Below are 17584 nucleotides of genomic sequence, written 5' to 3' on the forward strand. Positions count from 1 at the left end.
AAATAGCATCGCAACTCAGCTCATTTACTTCGCTCATCATCTCAAAGAGTCCCTCCTGGCTCTTACTGTGGCTCGCCTTTCACCTATCCATCCTCACATTGCTTAGTCATTTTCGCACAACCCCCCCGAGCCCCAATTCGCAACGGCCCGCGCCACTGGGAATTGCATCTCTCGTCTACTATATCAGAAGCCATCATGGAGGCCCCCATCGGGGAACCAAACCCGCCGCTACAATATCCGGGACCGGTACGGATCCTGGTGCAAACAGTAACAAATCTTGTGCCAGGAAATGACTATGGCCAGCGGGTCGGGTATATACGAAACATCATTTGCCAATACCATTGGAATCGTGACTTTGATGCGAGCAAAGATCGTTGGAATTCATACGGTGACAACTTTGGCTATGAGAACCGTAACTGTTATTTCCTCATCGATCATGGCGAATCTACTGAAGATCCGCCAATTCTGTGGTACAAGTGGACGGGAAAATCCCTGTTAGAAGACCTCCGTGGCGTTATGAAGGCACCAGTCTACTAATACTTGAGTAGAATTGCTGTTCAGCAAACTCTGCCTGAAGAGATACAATCCATGTTGGAAAAGTATCCATTCACGAGGCCACCAGTTCAACGCTCACGAAAGCCAACACCTGGACGGTATGATGCAAAAACATATCGCCAGATTATTCGGTCAAACCTTCGTCGCGATGCCATCATTACAGATGATTGTATTCAATTCCTAGCAACGCATCCAGAGGACGCAACATGGCTCAAGGATAACATCGAGGCTCGATTCTGGTCCAAGGTCCAACCCGTGTTGGAGTCCAGACAGGCAAAGGGCCCCGTCCGCGCCGATCCGGAGCGCAGGTTGGCGAACCCGTCCACTCCGGAGCCGTGAGCCCACCGCAGGTCAGCGGATTTCACCTCGATTATCCATATCCTCACAATTAGCCGTCCAAATGCAGACACAAAGATGGCTTACTTCTGATCAGAGCAAAATGAGGTAATTGACACTCTGTGAGAGGCAAAGAGATTGAAAACCCATACAACTCGTAAAAGGTACGGGGGAGTGTTGTGAGGTGCGTGATGATGCTCCACAGCGCCTAGGCCTCCCGCAACCCCATTACATCCACCGTCACCAATACTTAAGGTACCCCTAATCGAGTCTCATTACATCACTCGGAGCAAGATGGAGCAATCCATAGTACATTATGCTGCTTCCTGCCGGACTATAAGTGTCACTGCGGTCACTGGTTCATCGTTGAATGTTTGGTGTATATGCGTTCGTCCGCATTCTGTACATTACCAACACCTGGTTGAGTCCACCCTGCCAAACGGCAAACCGAGGAGTGTCGTGTAATCGTTCTTTTCAGGGAGAAGAGGCTTGGGGTGGCCGGCTGAAGTGCGTCTCTTTTTAGCTGTGAGGGCGTCTTTAGTAGAAATTGCCAAATACATGTGTCTGTCCAGTCCACCAAGATACAACCCGTGGCAGTACAGAGCGAAACTTTGCGTGGTGGTATTGACGGTATAGGCTCCTCTCCCTACTACCTATTTCATTTCATTAGGATCCGGATGTGGCTGTTAAAGAGGACGAGAGCCTCGTCAATAGACCGAACAGGCCTAACGATATCTACTCGATTTATGTCATGTGTCGACGATGCAAAAAGGGAAAGAAGACATATTGTATCGCGTGACTGGATTCTCCCTCCTAATTCCTGCCCGAGAGGATGTTAGTCCTGGGTAAATACATGATGTATAGACTCCGGGCTCTAGTGGTATGTGATGCCTGTTGATAGTAGACGAGGGACTGATTAGGGAAGAATGGTTAGAATGCTCAAGGTTGAAGGAGAAAACGAATGGATACACAATCACTCTGAAATACTCTGGTCAAAATGAATCATTTGGGAGAATTGAAAGATGACTCGAATCGATTAAGCGTAACGAATGTAACAACGATTGGATCAGCTAAGTGCACTCTCCACCCAGACGCGCCCTCTCAGCCCAGCTAAATAGAAGTAAATACAAACTTGAGCGACAAAGAAGAATTCTAGGGGCCGATTCATCACATGAGTTTACAACCCTCAACTTGAGATATAGTTGAATACACCTGAAGCCGTCACACTCATATAGGACAATTTGCCTAATTCGATAGAAGTAAACACAAACTTAACTGACAAAAGGAGAATCCCCAAAATCGATCCACATGAGATTACAACCATCAACACCATATGTGGTTAAAACTCAAAAGTACCCGTAGCAGTCGCAAACATGCGTGACAGTTTGTCGCACTTGTTCAATCCGTTTGCCTGATCCCTGGCAATGGGTGCAATCGCAGTTCCTGAAGCCCCAATAATTTGCGCTCCTGTCGCAATCGCGAGCATGCCTCGTTGAGGTGCATTTAGTTCCGCGGCCGTTACACATCCAGCAGGAAACCTCAGTGTCGACCATGACCGTCTCAGTCCAATAACCTGTTCCACGGCAAATGACACAACTTGGATCAGCTTTCCAATTACCACCATCAGAAGAACCGCTAGAGCTGTGAGATGGCATGATAAGGGTCTACTGTTGCTGTACGTAAGTACAAGTATTAGCCTACAGGTCTCATGAATTTTCACAGAATGCTTCTTACAAGATGAGTCTCCAAAGCAGAGGGAATGAGGGATAGCTCCAAGAGGAGACACAGATTTCTATTTCAATGAAATAAGAAGAATTTGAGTCGGCGTTGGCGATTCAAGTACTGCGATGGTACTCTTGGCTTTTAAGAAAAGATGGTAGCTGAGAAAAGAAGGAGAAACTCGAGGAACGTGTTAGCTTTCATATACCTATGTTGCTGGAGGACAAGAAGGCTCCCTAGGCATCACCCGACTAGTAGTTGAAGGCCTACGGGGCTAAATCTCGAGACACTTGAAGAGCTTCACTTGGATCACGATGCAAAAGGAGAATCTTGCATGGCCAAAACTGCGACCTTCCTGCTCGGCTAATCCCAGCTTTGTTGGGCAATACCTAACCACGTCGCCTCTGCCTGGGAGGCCATGGCCAAGTATATAGGTGTTGGGTGCCAACTTAGCGACAACCAACACGCAAGGTCATTAATACACTTGTGAGATATATACAAACTACGCCCACGTCCCTATCAAGGCCCAAAGTGGATTTGCAGCTAGCAGCTTATTAAAAGGCTAATGATTATACAAAGCCTGATTTAGTATATGCTTTTTAAAAGAAGAAAAAAAAAAGACTTTATATACATGTATCCTTGGAAAGAGAAATACTAGCTGCAACCCCAATAAGTTATCCACGCCGGAGACTGCGTGAGGCTCAAATGTCGGAACGGATGCAAAGAGAACTTCTATATTTCAGTACTCGTAGGCAGTAGATAGTTATACGTACCTCTACTTGGCTCTTCAAGTTTCTACTACTGTCACTATCTTCTATTATCAATATATTTTTCTGATATCTGCTACTATTACTCTATTCTTCTAATATCTGCTACTCTTGCTATTTTTTTTTTTAATATTTGCTACTAGGGCTATATCTCTCTGGTTTCTGGTGTTATCATCTACTATTATGTGACTTTAAATCTGCGACGCAAGATACTAAATACCATACTTAGGATGCTGGCTAGAGTCTCCCTTTTGAAACAATTAAACTCTCTTTCAATAGCCACGTAGCGACTTGACTTGGAAATAATTGTAAATAGTTGTACATTTGACGTGACCGTCTTGAGAACACGTTTGTGAAAAGCGCCTTGGAGTAGTCATTGTTCAATGATACATAAGGTGTAGTCAAATAAAGAAAAGTAAATATTGCCAATAGTATATCTATCGCATACAATCAAGCATACCGCTGCCGAAAACCGTACCGACGTAACCGTGATCCAACCCAATCTCTAACCATATATCCAAACCTGCCCATCATAATTTCATACCATTAAAAACACAAACGGGGTATAACGCAGTCATAAATTTGGCATTTTCTAGTGCCATTACCAATTTCATCTCGGGCTCCGTCCGCCCACTTACTTTGTAGTAGTAGAGGGAACGACCACGAGGGGAAGAGAGTTTTGGTTGCTCTTGTAGGACCAAGACCATCCCTTTTCCTCGTGAGGACAAGGCAAATCTTCGTCGTCTATCAAAAGCATTAGTAAAACCTCACAGCTCAATTGAATCAAGAAGCCTTACCAAACTCAGAATCCGAGTCACCATCTTCATCCGCAGCCAAGGACATCAACCCCTTGCCAACACCATAAAACACGCTCAACAGCTGCGCGAGCGCGATGAAAAATGGCATGAACTGGCCCGGGGCGACGAGGCTGTGGACACCCGTGATGCTGTTCCACTTGAGGGCCATTTCCACGTAGACGATGGCGCCAATGTTGACGAGGAAGTCGATTGCCCCGAAGCCCATGGGGTTTTCCTCCTCCTTGGACCTTCCGCCTGCTTCGCCGCGGAACCGCTGCACAAAGTTGGCGGCGCGGACAAAAGTGAAGAGGATAATGGCTACAAAAAGCAGGATGCATTAGTGCTCGGAAGTGTCCATCATGGGGAGAATCACAAGGACGGACCTGCGAGATAGAAGATGACGGAGACGACGCCGCCGACAATGGCAAACACGGAGCCGACCTTGTTGAGAGTGCGGAACCAATGCCAAATGCTAACCTTTGCGAAGAAGAAGGCCTTGTCGTCGTGGCACGCGCGCGGCAGCGTATCCATGCCATGCCACCAAAACCACGCAAACAGCGCAATCAACCCGCCGACCTCGAAGGTGTAGATGAGCGCCGTGGTCTGGCCCTTCCAGTAGGGCACGCGGCAGACGCCGACCTGGGCGAGCAGCAGGGTGAGGATGGGGAAGACCTCGACGGCCTGGACGGTCTTGTCCTGCAGCTCGCGGATGAGGACGATGCCGGTGGCGAGGACGAGGATGATTGTGCCCTGGCCGAGGGTGTCCTCGGTCTTGAAGATTGCGCTGGCGAGGCCGGAGAGCTGGACCGTCATCATTTGGATGTAGATGCCGATGCGGATGCCCAGGCCGTAGAGGTCGGAGTCGCCATTGACGGGGCAATCGAGGACGTCGGTGGAGTTCATGGCTCGCTCCGGTGGTTTGTACGTTTTCGCCTTGCTGTTGGGTTGAGTTGAGTTGAGTTGAATTGTGGAAAGGCCTAGGCTACAGAGTTGCGTTGTGTTGTGATGTTGAGGAGGGTCTTTAACAAAGCTGTGGAAGGATATAAGCCCCCATGTCAAGTTATGTATCCATCTACATGTTACCATGCAACCCAGCCGCCATCGCCAGATGCACCACAGCCACACAGCCAGGCTCCCTCTCCACACATGCTGTAAATCCTAGCCATGAGTTGGTTAGTTACACTCAGCTCTGTACCAGACTGTCTCCTCAGCCTCAGTCTCTCAACGCTCTTTCTTCTCGCCCCTCCCCATCCCTTCCTTCAGCCGCTCGAGCTAGCAGGCATCACATGCGGGAAACAGCCAGAACCAAGCAAGACACAGGGCGAAAAGAGGCACGGCGATGGTATAACGGGGGAGCACCAAGAACAGCTATAGTTGCTGGCGCATCGCTGGTCCGCTACCCCTGTCGGTAAAGTGTCTGCCTCGCTCTCACACGATCATCTTGATTGGCCCAAGATGCAAGATGCGGGACTACGTTGTGGCGGAGGGCGGTTCGGGCCAGCGCCCCCGGTCTGTGTCTGTGCCCAATGTCTCGAGAAGAGGGAGCTCGCAGTACTAGTTTTGAGTTGTGAGGCTGAAAAAGCAGGGAAGAGACGCCAAGTTTGTCTGTCTCTCTCCCCACACGCACCACATGAGGATCGATAGACTCTAGTGAGTGAGGCGGATATCGCCAAAGCAAGGCCGTCGTTGACGTTGTTTTGCTTGATACTTGGGACGAGCACTGCCACCTCGTTGCGAGGGGGCTAGAAAATCAATGGTTCTTGATCTGCGTTACTCACATATCTAGCCGGCCGGGGCCCGCAACTTAATCGAGGACCGACGTTTTGTTGCTCACGGGAATCGACAGATGGTTGGCGGCGACTAAATCCTTTTTATAACCCTCCCTGTGCGAGCGTGAGAGATTGCGCTTGTGTCACTTGCCCCTCGAGCCGACTGTATGTTGGTATAAGTGAAGAAATTCGGCGGGCTCTTTTCCCTTGGCTTCTGCTGGGACTCGTCTCATCCCCCAGCTCAGCCCTCTTGTTTCTATCCCCCTGGTAATTTTTGTCGCCTCATCTTCCGCTTCTCATCATCGAATCAAAACCAATCTCAGATACAATCATCATCATGGTCGTCGCACCAGACTTTTGCCCGGAAGGCAACTCGGATCTCTACGGAGTCGGTGTCCGCGCCGGCCTCTACGCGCAATGGGTCGCCACGCTGCTTGCGACACTCTTTGACCCCAAGACTGAGAGCACGTACCGCATCGCCAACCTCATCATCCAGTGGTCCATCTTCCTGGGCCTCTGCACGCAGTCTGAGCCAGGCGACCCCGTCATTGGCGCCGTCATCACTCAATACCTGCTCTTCGGCTCACTGTCCAGCTTGACGGGCGATGGCGTTGGTCACTTTAGTCACTTTTCAGGCATCTTTCGCATCATCTTTTACACGGCCGTCTCTTCGTACGGCTGCTGGTTCTGGTTCAACGGGATAGACGACATGACGGTGGAGGGATGTCCCGACATTGCCTTCTTTGGAGACGTCAGCCTCCACGGACGGTTCCGCACCGCGGGCAAGGTGTTTTCCGTGCTGGGCGTCGTGGTTTGCGTCCTTTCGCTCGTCTTCAGCGTCTTTGCAACGATGAGGAGATTCAGAGGCGGCATTCGAGATGCCTTTGCGACAAAGGAAAGGGTGCGTCCAAAGGTGGAGCTGGTGCTGCTGGTGCTGTCCATGGCCTTGATCGGCACGTCCATCTACCTGGTCGAGCACTTGATTGAGAGGAACGGAATCACTCAGGTTGACGTTAAACAGATTACGTCTGTCGGACAGCTGATTCCGCTGTTGGCGGGTGGACTGGCGTGTGTAATGACTCTTTGGAAGATTGTGACTCACCGGCTGTTTATGAGGAAGCGATGCTGGTACGTGTTTGGCTACCACTTGTGATGGAAGCTGTTGGTGCTCTGTTTATTTTTCTCTTTACGGTTATTATGGATGATTCAACGAAAGCGATACCATTGATTGGGTTTGTCGGGTTTTAGAAGGGAAATATGTGGGATAGAATATAGTTTCTTACTTGTTTATTGCAATTCATCATCATTTATTCCTCAATTCAATCTTATACTTGTTCAAACCTGCCCTCCGCATCTCCGGAGGCCAAACCCGATCGCCCCACCAACCGCCGCCAAAAATCAACCTCCGGCCTCGGGGCTTATCGTTATCACCATCTGATTCATACTGTACCTTGACTTGACTCGAACTCTTCCGACTTGGACGCATTCAGCGCAAGTCTCCAAAATACCATCTACTCTCTTCCCCCTTCTTATATCTTCCCTTTTCCTTCTTTATTCCACATCAACAGCCTCAACATCGTCAATTGGAGGTTCAATTCCCCCCCTCCAAAAAAATGTCTCCCTTCAACCTCGAGACCTGCGCTCGCCCCAACATCCTCGCCCTCCAGCCCTACCGCTGCGCTCGAGAGTTTGTCCAACCTCCCAATATCTTTGACTCACCTGGAAATAAAAAAAACTGACACGTATAAACAAAACAGCGACTACAAAGACGACGGCACAAACATCCTCCTCGACGCAAACGAAAACGCTTACGGCCCCTCCCTCTCCGCCGACGCCGTGTCCGTCGCCTCGCAAAGCAAGAATGGCCTCGGCATCGATCCCCTCGGCCTGCACCGCTACCCGGATCCTCACCAGGTCGACCTGAAGCAGCTGCTCTGCAAGCTGCGCAACACCCACGCGCACACGGACAAGACGCTCGCCGCCGAGAACCTCTTTGTCGGCGTTGGAAGCGATGAGGCTATCGATGCGCTGCTGCGCTGCTTCTGCGTCCCGGGCAAGGATCGCATCTTGACTTGTCCTCCTACATATGGCATGTACGCCGTCTCGGCTCAGGTTAATGATGTTGCTATCGTCAAGGTGCCGCTGCTTCCTGCGCCGACTTTTGGCCTCGATGTTCCCGCCATCTCTGCTGCCTTGTCGTCCGACTCGACCATCAAGCTGCTCTACCTCTGCTCGCCCGGTAACCCTACTGGTTCTCTCCTAGCCAAGGACGACGTTGTCGCCTTGCTCAACCACCCATCATGGAACGGCGTCATTGTGCTTGACGAGGCGTACATCGACTTTGCCCCCGAAGACGCCTCCCTCGCCGAGCTCGTCACCGAGTACCCCAACCTCGTCGTCATGCAGACCCTCTCCAAGGCCTTCGGCATGGCCGGCATCCGCCTCGGCGCCGCCTTCGCCCCGGCCCCCATCGCTTCTCTCCTCAACAGCCTCAAGGCGCCCTACAACATCTCCAGCCCAACCAGCGCCCTCGCCGCCTCCGCGGTCAGCACAGAGGGCCTTGCCGTCATGCACAGCAACCGCACCAAGATCCTCACCCAGCGCGACCGAATCATTAAGGAGCTTCCTTCAATTCCCGGCGTCGGCCGGCTTCGCGGTGGCACGGAAAGCAATTTCCTGTTGTATGAGATGCTTAATGCGGAGGGCCAGCCGGATAATGCCGTTGCGTTGGCCGTGTATGAGAAGCTTGCTGAGACAAAGGGCGTGGTCGTGCGATTTAGGGGTAAGGAGCACGGATGTCTTGGGTGCTTGAGAATCACCATTGGTACAGAGGAGGAAGTAACAAGACTTTTGGAGGCGCTGAAGAAGACGTTGGCGGAAGTAAGAGCAAGTGCGTGAGAAGTGAGATGATGAAAATGGTGTGGATTATAAAAAAAGGGGGGATAGCGATTTAGATGGATACCATGTTGGACAATAGAAAAGAGTAAAAGAGGACATCAATGACATTAAATAGAGCATTTATATCTATCCATATGAAGCAGGGGTGCTAATCCAGTTCATGTTCTAGAACCACATGCTGCCAGCACGTTATATACAAAGCCGGCTGGTCTTTACGCTATATACATATACAAAACATGGGAAATAATAAGAGGAAATGAGACGTCCTCAAGCCAGACCCCAAGTGGCCAGAATGATTCCAAAACCAACCACCGTCAACGGCTTTACTTCGACATTCAATCTCGCACCAGCCGCGCTCTCTGTCGGCTTCGCATCTCCCGCAATGCCTCGCTTCGTCGTCGGCTGCGAGGGCGAGGGCGAAGGCGTATAACTCTCCTGAGCAGGCCAATTCGTATCCCGCACCGTCTTGATATCCTTTGCCTCCAAAGGCGGCGCGGCTCCGTCAATCAGCAGCCCCTGAACGGTCTCGAGCGCGCACATCTCCGATCCCAAGCTAACCAAGCCGTCGAACTCGCCCACGTACCACTTCTGGCCGCAGGCACGGCCAGTCTCGGTTCCCGTGCAAGTTCTCACGGCGGCTTGAGCGCTGATGGTGAGGAGGCTCTCGACTTTGTCGCGGAGGGAGGGGACCATTTGCGTTGACTGCCACATGAAACGCGCCAGGTAGCCCTTGAAGGTCGTCATGTCGGCGTTGCAGCGCTCGACGGTTTCGCAGGCGCCCTCGTACATGATCTTGGTGGTGCTGTTTGGCGGAGTGAAGAACCAGCCGGCGCCGTCCAGCAGCCGCTCGGTGCGCTGCTTCCACTCGGGCTTCTTGGTGTAGTTTGCCAGGACAGCCGCGCCGTAAAGGTAGATGCCGCTGGTGTAAGTGAAGGATGCCGGGTTCGTCTTTGTGCAGTTGGTATCGATGCCGGCGCCGTCGTAAACGTGATACGATTCGGGATCGATGAAACCAATATCCATGGACCAGTCCCAGACCTTCTCCGCCCACTCGAGATACGTGTCGTTGCCCGTGGCGCGTGCCATCCTCGCGGCTATCTGAAAAAGACCACCGTTGCTGACGCTGTTCTTGTACGTCAAGCCGTTCGGATTGGATGCGTAAATCTGCCACAGGAGACCGCCGCCGCAGTCCTGCGTGGTCCAGCGGCTCGCAAGCTGGTTGAAGACGTTAGCTCCCAAGTCCAGCCACGAGGGCAGCGTTGTGTTTGGCTGCGGAAAGTTTCGCTCGGCGGCGGCGATGGCGGCCGAGCCCCAGAAGAAGAGATCGTCGTTTCCCTCTTCGAACTCGTGTTCTGCCGGCATGTACGACTGCTGGATTCCGAGGTTCGTAGGTGCCAGCAGAGCCTGGATCACGACGTCGTTGTAAGTCGAGTCCCCTGTGAAGTGATAGTAGTCGAGCATCGCCCCCCATAGTGCGCCGGCCGTCCACCAATAATACGGATCCTGGAGATCTCCCATGGCGACCGAGTCCGGGGCCGAGAGATTGCCCTTGTAGTAGGACATGGCATCGTATGCAAGAGTGGCGGCGACATTTCGAACCGATGCTGTTGGGCGGCTGGTGTTAGTTGCCTCGTCTTATATCGGATTTCGATTGCACTTACATAGACTCTTGACATCCAATGAGTTGGGAGCTGTGATGGCCGAGGTTACTGCCGCAGCATGGACACTTGTTATAAACTTCATGTTGCTGTTGTTTTCCTTTGTGTGAGGCGAATCTATAGCCAGTCGATCGATTGGATATCCAACACGAGTAGATTGTTCCGAAGCTCGGCCTCAAGGATATATCGATACCAATGGAATAATGAAATGCAGAATCAATCTATCTCCGCCCTGGAAGATAGAAACAACCAAAAAGAGAGAACCGGGGGAAAACGAGCGACCAGATGCGTCCAGCGGCAAAACGGTCGAATAAGAATCGGTAGGATGGGGTCAGGCACGTCAGATCCCAACAAAGGAGGGCAATCAATATGCAATTCTCGCCACTTGAACAATGGAACAGGCAAGAAAACAATGAATCAAGCACAGCAAGATCCAAGCAAGAAAAAAGAACCAGACAGAAGTAAAAGTGAACAAAAGGCGACGATGCCCTGACCTGGTGAACAGAAAGAAAAAGAAAGGACAAGAAAAGAGAACTAAACACTCGTTTGAACACAATAGAAACAAAACCGGGGGAAAGAAACAAAAGGCAGCTTGAATGAATAAATAAATAAGCACCAAGCTCGTATTAACTTCAAAGTGAAAAAAAAAAAAAAGAGTAAAAATAAGAATAAATAGCAAGTCCCACGTAACAATAGCCAGCACCCTTCCCTTCCCTTGCACATTGTTTCGTCCAATGCAGCCTCTATCCAAACAAGGAAGCCCACAAAACCGACGAGGGCATCGTTTTCTTTCGGTGCATCTCACGCCAATCAACGACATACAGCGTCCAGCGCTTGAATTTGGTCTGGGGCAGCCCGTCTAGCCTAATTGTGCCGGTTTATAGGTCCGAATAGGACGGGATGGGGAAGGCGAAACGCTCATCCCTCGGGCTTGGCTTTGGCTAAGAAGAGAACTGGAGCTGGGCAGCATTTTGGATTTAGGCGCGGCTGCAGGGGGTTTCCGTTGGTGCTGGTGCTGGTGCTGGTGGCGAGGAAAAGACATAAGAGCCTTGCAGGTTGCGGTTTTGTTTGTAGGGAAAAGAGGACGGGAATGATTCATGGGGGGCTGCGTTTCATGTTGCCCGCGCGGCTAAAAAAAAAAAAAAAAAAAAAAAACCATCTCCAGTTGTCCAGCTGGCCATTAGGGATAAGTAAAGCGATAGGCAATGGTTGAACGAGGAAAAGAAGCAGCAGAAAAAGGCTCCCCAGAGGAGCTGGATTGGCTGACAGCGCTTCGTGCCCATGAAACACGGGGGTTGAAACAGCCACGGTGGATCGGGCTGACATGGGTGATGATTCTGGCTTGAACTGCATCGTGACTTATTCACCATCGTGAAGGGCGTCTGAATAAACTGTAATTCGCGGCAATGACCAGAGAAAACAGGAGCCTGCTTAATGGTATAATAAAGTGTCACGATGAAGAATCTGCACAAGCATAGCCCCCAACACAAACGGAACAAGACACACCAGAAGTCCATGCCTCATCGACTTGGCTATCCGTTTACCAACTTGCATCCATCCCTTGCTATTCCATAGGCTACCGTACATGTGGCCCGTCATAACCAGACAAAACAAAACATCTTGACAAATTCGATCCCAAAACGCCACGCTTTGAATTCCCATGAAATTACAAACTCCTCCATATGCTTCGCTAAAAAAAATTTGAAATCGCAGAGAGGGTATAACGCAATCATAACGCCTCCCGGAAACAGGGTGTCAAAATTTGACAGAGCATACTCTCGAGGCTTAATCACTTTTGCCCAGCCATTTTTTCGTCCCTTGCTTTCGCTCGTCTCCATGCTTATTCGATAATGAGTGCTCGTATCGCACCGACATAACTATAACGCCAGGTATACGGCCATAATGCCTGTCACGAGCCCATAAAGCGACCGTGATCCGGAAACGCGCAGATTCGATCCTAGTGACGTCGGCGACGGCTCGTACATCATCCCAGAGGGAGCCGAGGGCGTGGTCATGGTTCCGGCAGGGTCAAAGTCATCGTCAGTTGCCCCAGGGGGTTCGGCCATCGTCAAGGTACCCCACCGCACCTCTGATCCAGTAAAGGTGGTCGTCCATGAAACCTGTGTTGGCCCAGTGTGGTGGGCGTTCGTGTAACCGGATCTGTAGCTCGAGTAACCCGAGCACGTTGCAGCCGTTGTGCCCTTCAAGTCGCACTCCACGTCGGCAATACTTTTGGTGCAACGTTAGCTTATCTCTTCTACGTCCACACCGAGTTACATCTGCTCACTATGTCGAGGTCACCGTTCCATGGAACTCGAGCGTACCGGGCCCCTCCACAATGACAAAGGGGAATTCGAGAGACAAGTCGCATGCGAGGGGCGTTTCCGTAGGGCAGAAAATGGTAAACGTTGTTCTGCTGGCGGAGGGATCCTTGAGGCTGCGTTAATCCTGCTGGAAGGCATTCATATATCTCAAAAACAGGGAGAAGAGAGTGTAGGTAAAGGAACCAAAGGTGGTGGACCCGGCATACCGTTGAAATGATGCTCCCTCGGACCAGCGACCACGCGCGCTCGTCATAGTACGGCAGATAGATGGGAGCCGCCGTCACTGTTGGGGTCGCGGCCAATCTGTGAGGCTCGCCATGTGCCGTCTCGTCGGCAACGCATGGAGCGACCAGCGCGAGCAAGGCAAGCAACGGCGCCGACCAAGGTCTAGGACTAAATCTGGCCATGTCGAGTCGTCGCTTTCTGGATTGGTGTGGTTCCGTAACGGCACTGCTCGGAAAGGTAGAGGAAGTTGTCGCGAAGCCAAACCAAGCAAGCGCAATTGTGAGACTTGAGAGATGAGCGACTCTGCGTGCGTCAAAGTGTAAAGAGTCGTGCTTGGCGGTGTCGAATGTGAGATGTCGATTGTCAAATGTGCGCGCAGGTTGGCCGTTTGACGCAAGGCTTTTGACTGACGACAGTTATCAATCGTCACAGCGTCCTGTCACCTCTGGCTTGGGCGAACGAGATGCACGGGCAGATGCATGGATGATGGAAGATGCAAGACGAAGAATGGCCGAGATGCAAGACGGAGCGGCAGAGGTCCGGCCAGAGACCAGAACCAGAAGAAGAGGAAGCCCGAGAGCGGCCCATGGGAAGCATCAAGGGTCAAATACTAGCGATTTTGGTCCCACGATGCCAAGAGTTGGAACTGTCTCCTTTGCAGCAAAGTCGCAAGGCATGTGGCCAATTGGGTTTAGAGCCAGTGCCGCTACGAAGGGGGTTTTTTTCTCCATGAAGTCTTGGCACTGCCGGGCTCCTTTTTTTTTCTTTTTTTTTCTTTTCTTTTTGTCCCATGACGAATGTCGATTTGTAGGTAATCTGTGGAGCATCAGTTACTCGTATAAGCACATGGATGAGATGAGAATTAATTTATATGCACATTACAAGTGATATAATCAGCATAATTAGTACTAAGTATTCGTGTGCTCACCTCATTAGGAGAGAGAAATAGATCACACAAAGATTAGTACGAACAGTACCAGGCAGTACATTGTACAAGCATTACAATAGAAAATCGTGCGCCACCAACCACGGGAAAAATCCACAAGGCAGGCGCAGAGGCCGGCGCAGAACAAGGGAGGGAAATCACGACCGTCTTGGCACGCTGCCGTAAAAGCGGCCACGCATTTCTTCTTCCTTCCTCTTTTTCTGCGACCCTGCGAGTCAAACCAATGGGCCGCCAAGGCTTTGCCAAGACAAGGTCTGAGAAGGTTTGATGCCGGCGCGCGGCTGCCAAGAGGCGACAGCTGCCGGATAGGTGCATATTATGCAGCGGGCATTTCCGCTTAGTGCAATTCTCCTTATCTGCGTGGGGTACCGATGAGCATATCCTCGGCAAGTTCTGGCGCACATCTACGCGCGGAGGTACCTTGGAGATACGGATGGAGGTGAATTGCATCTATAAGGTACGAGTACAGTAGCGTTGTGTGTGAATGTCTCGAAGAAGAGAAAGATCGGCGGGCAGGCACGGGACTGTCCGTTGGGTTCGTGACTCCCAAGTTGATGTTTGCGCCGATCTCGTCTTTTGAAGCCTAGGCCAGCAAAGACACGTGAGGAGGCAGGGAACAACAACTCACCTTATCTTAGAATCTGTCATGTTGCACCGCCATCCATCTCATCGATCCCAAGATACTGCATGTACGAGTACAGCATCTCAAACAGGCGCCATTCAAACAAGGTTAGGTACGCAGCCAGTCTCCTGTTTGCCGCTAAAATAAGCGAAGTGCAGAGGCTTCGAAAGTGCAGCCCGAGCAAAGCAGCTAGCGGTTAAATCCAGGTGGCACAGATCGCCTGTTTGAGCCCCGAGAGCAGCAGCCATTGGCGGGATGGTGAGGAATCAACAGCTGGATACACATGCTGCATATATGCTTACTCCAATTGCTACTAGGAGCGTTATACGAGTACCTACACCACGGAATAGACGGCAGAGGATTTGACCCAACCCAACACGCAAGCAAGCAACAGATGCCGTGTCAAGGTTGCATTTCGCTCCTAAAATTCGCCGAGCAGCTCTAGGCTCGTCTCTCCACCTCTGAAACCAACTGCGCCCTGTCACGGCAAGAAAATCCATTTAGAAAAGAAAAAAAAATTGGATCACTCTAATGCCGCCTCCCGCCAGACCAATCGGTTAGCCAGGGGTTGCAAAGGGCAAAAATTCGTTATCCATGCAAACCTTGTTGGCTCTGGAACTTCTTGCCAAGTCGGAAAAGGAACCGAAGCATTGCGATTTCAACATCACGACACACCTCTGGGCTTGGCGATGAGATGCAGACAGGAAAAAACGATGGGCGGCCTAATTTTTCCAGCACCACTCGACTTCTCAAGTGCTATCCTCATGCTCAGGTAATGATGCCCAAGATGCAAAAAGGCTGCTCTATGCACTAAACATCGTGAGATTCAAATCGGGAAGCATGACTAATGTTCTGACAATCCGGGTATTTTACCACGATCTAACTTATAAAGTCAATCGCCGAGACTAGCATGTGTGCAGCGCTACCTTGATGAAGGAAAAAAAGGGGACAATACGGAGTAGTCTGGACCGCAAGAGGCCAAAATGGCCTTGACAGCAGCGCAATAAAGCGCGGGTCGTGGCCGGTTTAAAACCGCTGGACTCGTTCTTCTTCTTGGTTCTGCGATTCACTCGTTCGATCGTTACGTCAATCAACTATTCACTCGTTTTCACCACCCAACGGCAACCAATATCAATCTTTGGACTTGTCAACTTACAAGACCCGGCTTGACTGCTCTGCCATCACATTCGTTCATCCATCAAGATCAACATCAACATCAATAATGGCTCGCTCACTCGCTCTCCTCGCCTTTTCCGGCGCCGTCATGGCTGCTCAGTCCACCACCGTGTCTCTCCTGCTGCCCTTTGCGGACCCTCAACCCTTGGTCGGCTCAGTTATTGCCGTTGACAGCACGGCTACGACCTATGCTTACGGATGCCCTTCTGGAACTTCTCCCGATGATTGCGGGCTTCTCGGCAGCGAGACTGTTACTCAGGGTCCATCCACCTGGGCCTTTTCCATGTCTTTCTCTGCTGAAGGCAACTCAGTGTAAGTGGTATTCTGGCTTGACTCTAGCGATGCCTTTGGGTGTGATGTGTTTGGTTATCTCGAGCAAAAGCCTAGAATCGTCTTTATGGCACCGACTCACGCACGAGACGAGCATAAAGCTCTCTTGCAAAAAGACGTACTTCAGGAAACACACTTACGCTTCTGATATAGTTCCGAGGGAGGTACATGTGTGCTCAACACTGCCAAGGACGCCGCTTCATGCAGCATTGATTTCGCCCAAGTATCGGGCGGCAGCATCTCTGCTTCCGGCAGCTCTGGAGTTGAGGCTTTCCTGACTTTCCAGCTTCCCGTCACCATCACCGCCGGTCTCGAGAAGCTCAAGGCCACTCCCGGCGCCACTGCCACCGCCACCGACAGCTCAACCTCTGCCCCCACCAACACCGGCGCCTCCCAGGCTGCTCCCTCAGGCTCTACATCTACGACTCTCGCCAGACAGACATCCGCTGCAAGCACCGGTAACAGTACTCGTACCTCTATTTCGTCTACTTCGACGGCCGGTCCCCAGAGCACCAATGCTGCGGGCATTGTAAACGCCCAGAACGGTCTGCTGGCTGGCGTTGCTGCTCTCGTTGGCGGTATTATGATGCTGTAATGGATTGGAGAAGTCATTGTTTGAGCTTCAACAGCAGCAACCACTGGCGGGATAGCGACGATAAAACGATATACGTGGGTATGCTTTTTGAGTTGATTAGTTAGGTATAGCTAGCATGGATTTAATATACACAGTAAATGATTTGATGGACTTAACAACTAAGCAGCCTGTCAACTACGGGGTCAACTTATCAGATGCCGTGTTGGTGATGCATTTGGAGTATCAATACGCAAACTGGTTTTAGACTTACGTCTCTACCTCTAAAACTGCACCCTGTTATAATGGGAAGAAGGATATTCATGAGGCAAGAAAACTGGGTTCTCTCCAATGCCGTCTCCAGCCAAGCCATGGAGAGGTTATTAATAGTTCCGGATCCCCTTTAGCATCTTTAGTCACGTATCTGAACAATGGACGCTACCAACGATGCTCCGAAAATACAAGACAGCATGCGGATAAAAGGCTCTCCGATACGCCATGCAGTCGTAGATGCAGTAGTATCGCGAGATTCCAATCATGCAGGGCAACATGACTAATTTCCCGGCGAACCGGGTATATATTCCTTCCATCATTTTTTCCACAATCTAACTCGTAAAGTCAATGGCCGAGACTAGCATCTGGAGGCGCTACCTTGAAGGGGAAAAGGAGACGAATAGTCTGGACTTGGCAACGATGAATCCCTTTTAAAACTCGAGTCGTTGCCGCTTGGATTCTCCCTTTTTCTTTCACTTGAATATCGCGATCCACTCATTTTCTCTCGACAATCGTTGCTTTTAATTTTGAATCGCAACAGCCATTCTTTTTTTTATTTTTGCAGATTCAAGTACCAATATACAGTTACACGACTATCCCAGCAACCAACGTTTAAGC

General features: G+C 50.8%; 7 protein-coding genes across 7 annotated transcripts; 4 read left to right on the forward strand and 3 right to left on the reverse strand.

The window, feature by feature from the left end:
* Positions 1-195: 195 nt before the first annotated feature.
* On the forward strand, positions 196-894 carry Triagg1_2355 (uncharacterized protein; the record flags this gene model as incomplete). Its single annotated transcript, XM_062896527.1, has 2 exons — positions 196-494; positions 549-894. The coding sequence occupies 2 exons, from the start codon at positions 196-198 to the stop codon at positions 892-894; spliced, it is 645 nt and encodes a 214-aa protein (XP_062758567.1).
* Positions 895-4011: 3117 nt separating this feature from the next.
* Triagg1_2356 (uncharacterized protein) lies at positions 4012-5340 on the reverse strand (the record flags this gene model as incomplete). Its single annotated transcript, XM_062896528.1, has 4 exons — positions 4012-4121; positions 4175-4492; positions 4558-5204; positions 5258-5340. 4 exons carry the CDS (start codon positions 5338-5340, stop codon positions 4012-4014), a joined length of 1158 nt encoding a protein of 385 aa, XP_062758568.1.
* Positions 5341-6280: 940 nt separating this feature from the next.
* Triagg1_2357 (uncharacterized protein) lies at positions 6281-7096 on the forward strand (the record flags this gene model as incomplete). The annotated part of the gene is made up of 1 exon (XM_062896529.1): positions 6281-7096. The coding sequence occupies one exon, from the start codon at positions 6281-6283 to the stop codon at positions 7094-7096; it is 816 nt and encodes a 271-aa protein (XP_062758569.1).
* Positions 7097-7556: 460 nt separating this feature from the next.
* Triagg1_2358 (uncharacterized protein) lies at positions 7557-8841 on the forward strand (the record flags this gene model as incomplete). Its single annotated transcript, XM_062896530.1, has 2 exons — positions 7557-7630; positions 7701-8841. 2 exons carry the CDS (start codon positions 7557-7559, stop codon positions 8839-8841), a joined length of 1215 nt encoding a protein of 404 aa, XP_062758570.1.
* A 267-nt stretch (positions 8842-9108) lies between these two features.
* Triagg1_2359 (CAZyme family GH76) lies at positions 9109-10584 on the reverse strand (the record flags this gene model as incomplete). Its single annotated transcript, XM_062896532.1, has 2 exons — positions 9109-10445; positions 10503-10584. 2 exons carry the CDS (start codon positions 10582-10584, stop codon positions 9109-9111), a joined length of 1419 nt encoding a protein of 472 aa, XP_062758571.1.
* A 1792-nt stretch (positions 10585-12376) lies between these two features.
* On the reverse strand, positions 12377-13529 carry Triagg1_2360 (uncharacterized protein; the record flags this gene model as incomplete). Its single annotated transcript, XM_062896533.1, has 4 exons — positions 12377-12728; positions 12787-12929; positions 13030-13447; positions 13492-13529. 4 exons carry the CDS (start codon positions 13527-13529, stop codon positions 12377-12379), a joined length of 951 nt encoding a protein of 316 aa, XP_062758572.1.
* Positions 13530-15838: 2309 nt separating this feature from the next.
* Positions 15839-16717, forward strand: Triagg1_2361 (uncharacterized protein; the record flags this gene model as incomplete). The annotated part of the gene is made up of 2 exons (XM_062896534.1): positions 15839-16104; positions 16276-16717. The coding sequence occupies 2 exons, from the start codon at positions 15839-15841 to the stop codon at positions 16715-16717; spliced, it is 708 nt and encodes a 235-aa protein (XP_062758573.1).
* Positions 16718-17584: the final 867 nt, after the last annotated feature.

This window comes from Trichoderma aggressivum (genome assembly GCF_033847375.1).
Source record: "Trichoderma aggressivum f. europaeum strain CBS 100526 chromosome Unknown scaffold_006, whole genome shotgun sequence".
Classification (NCBI taxonomy): Eukaryota; Fungi; Ascomycota; class Sordariomycetes; order Hypocreales; family Hypocreaceae; genus Trichoderma; species Trichoderma aggressivum.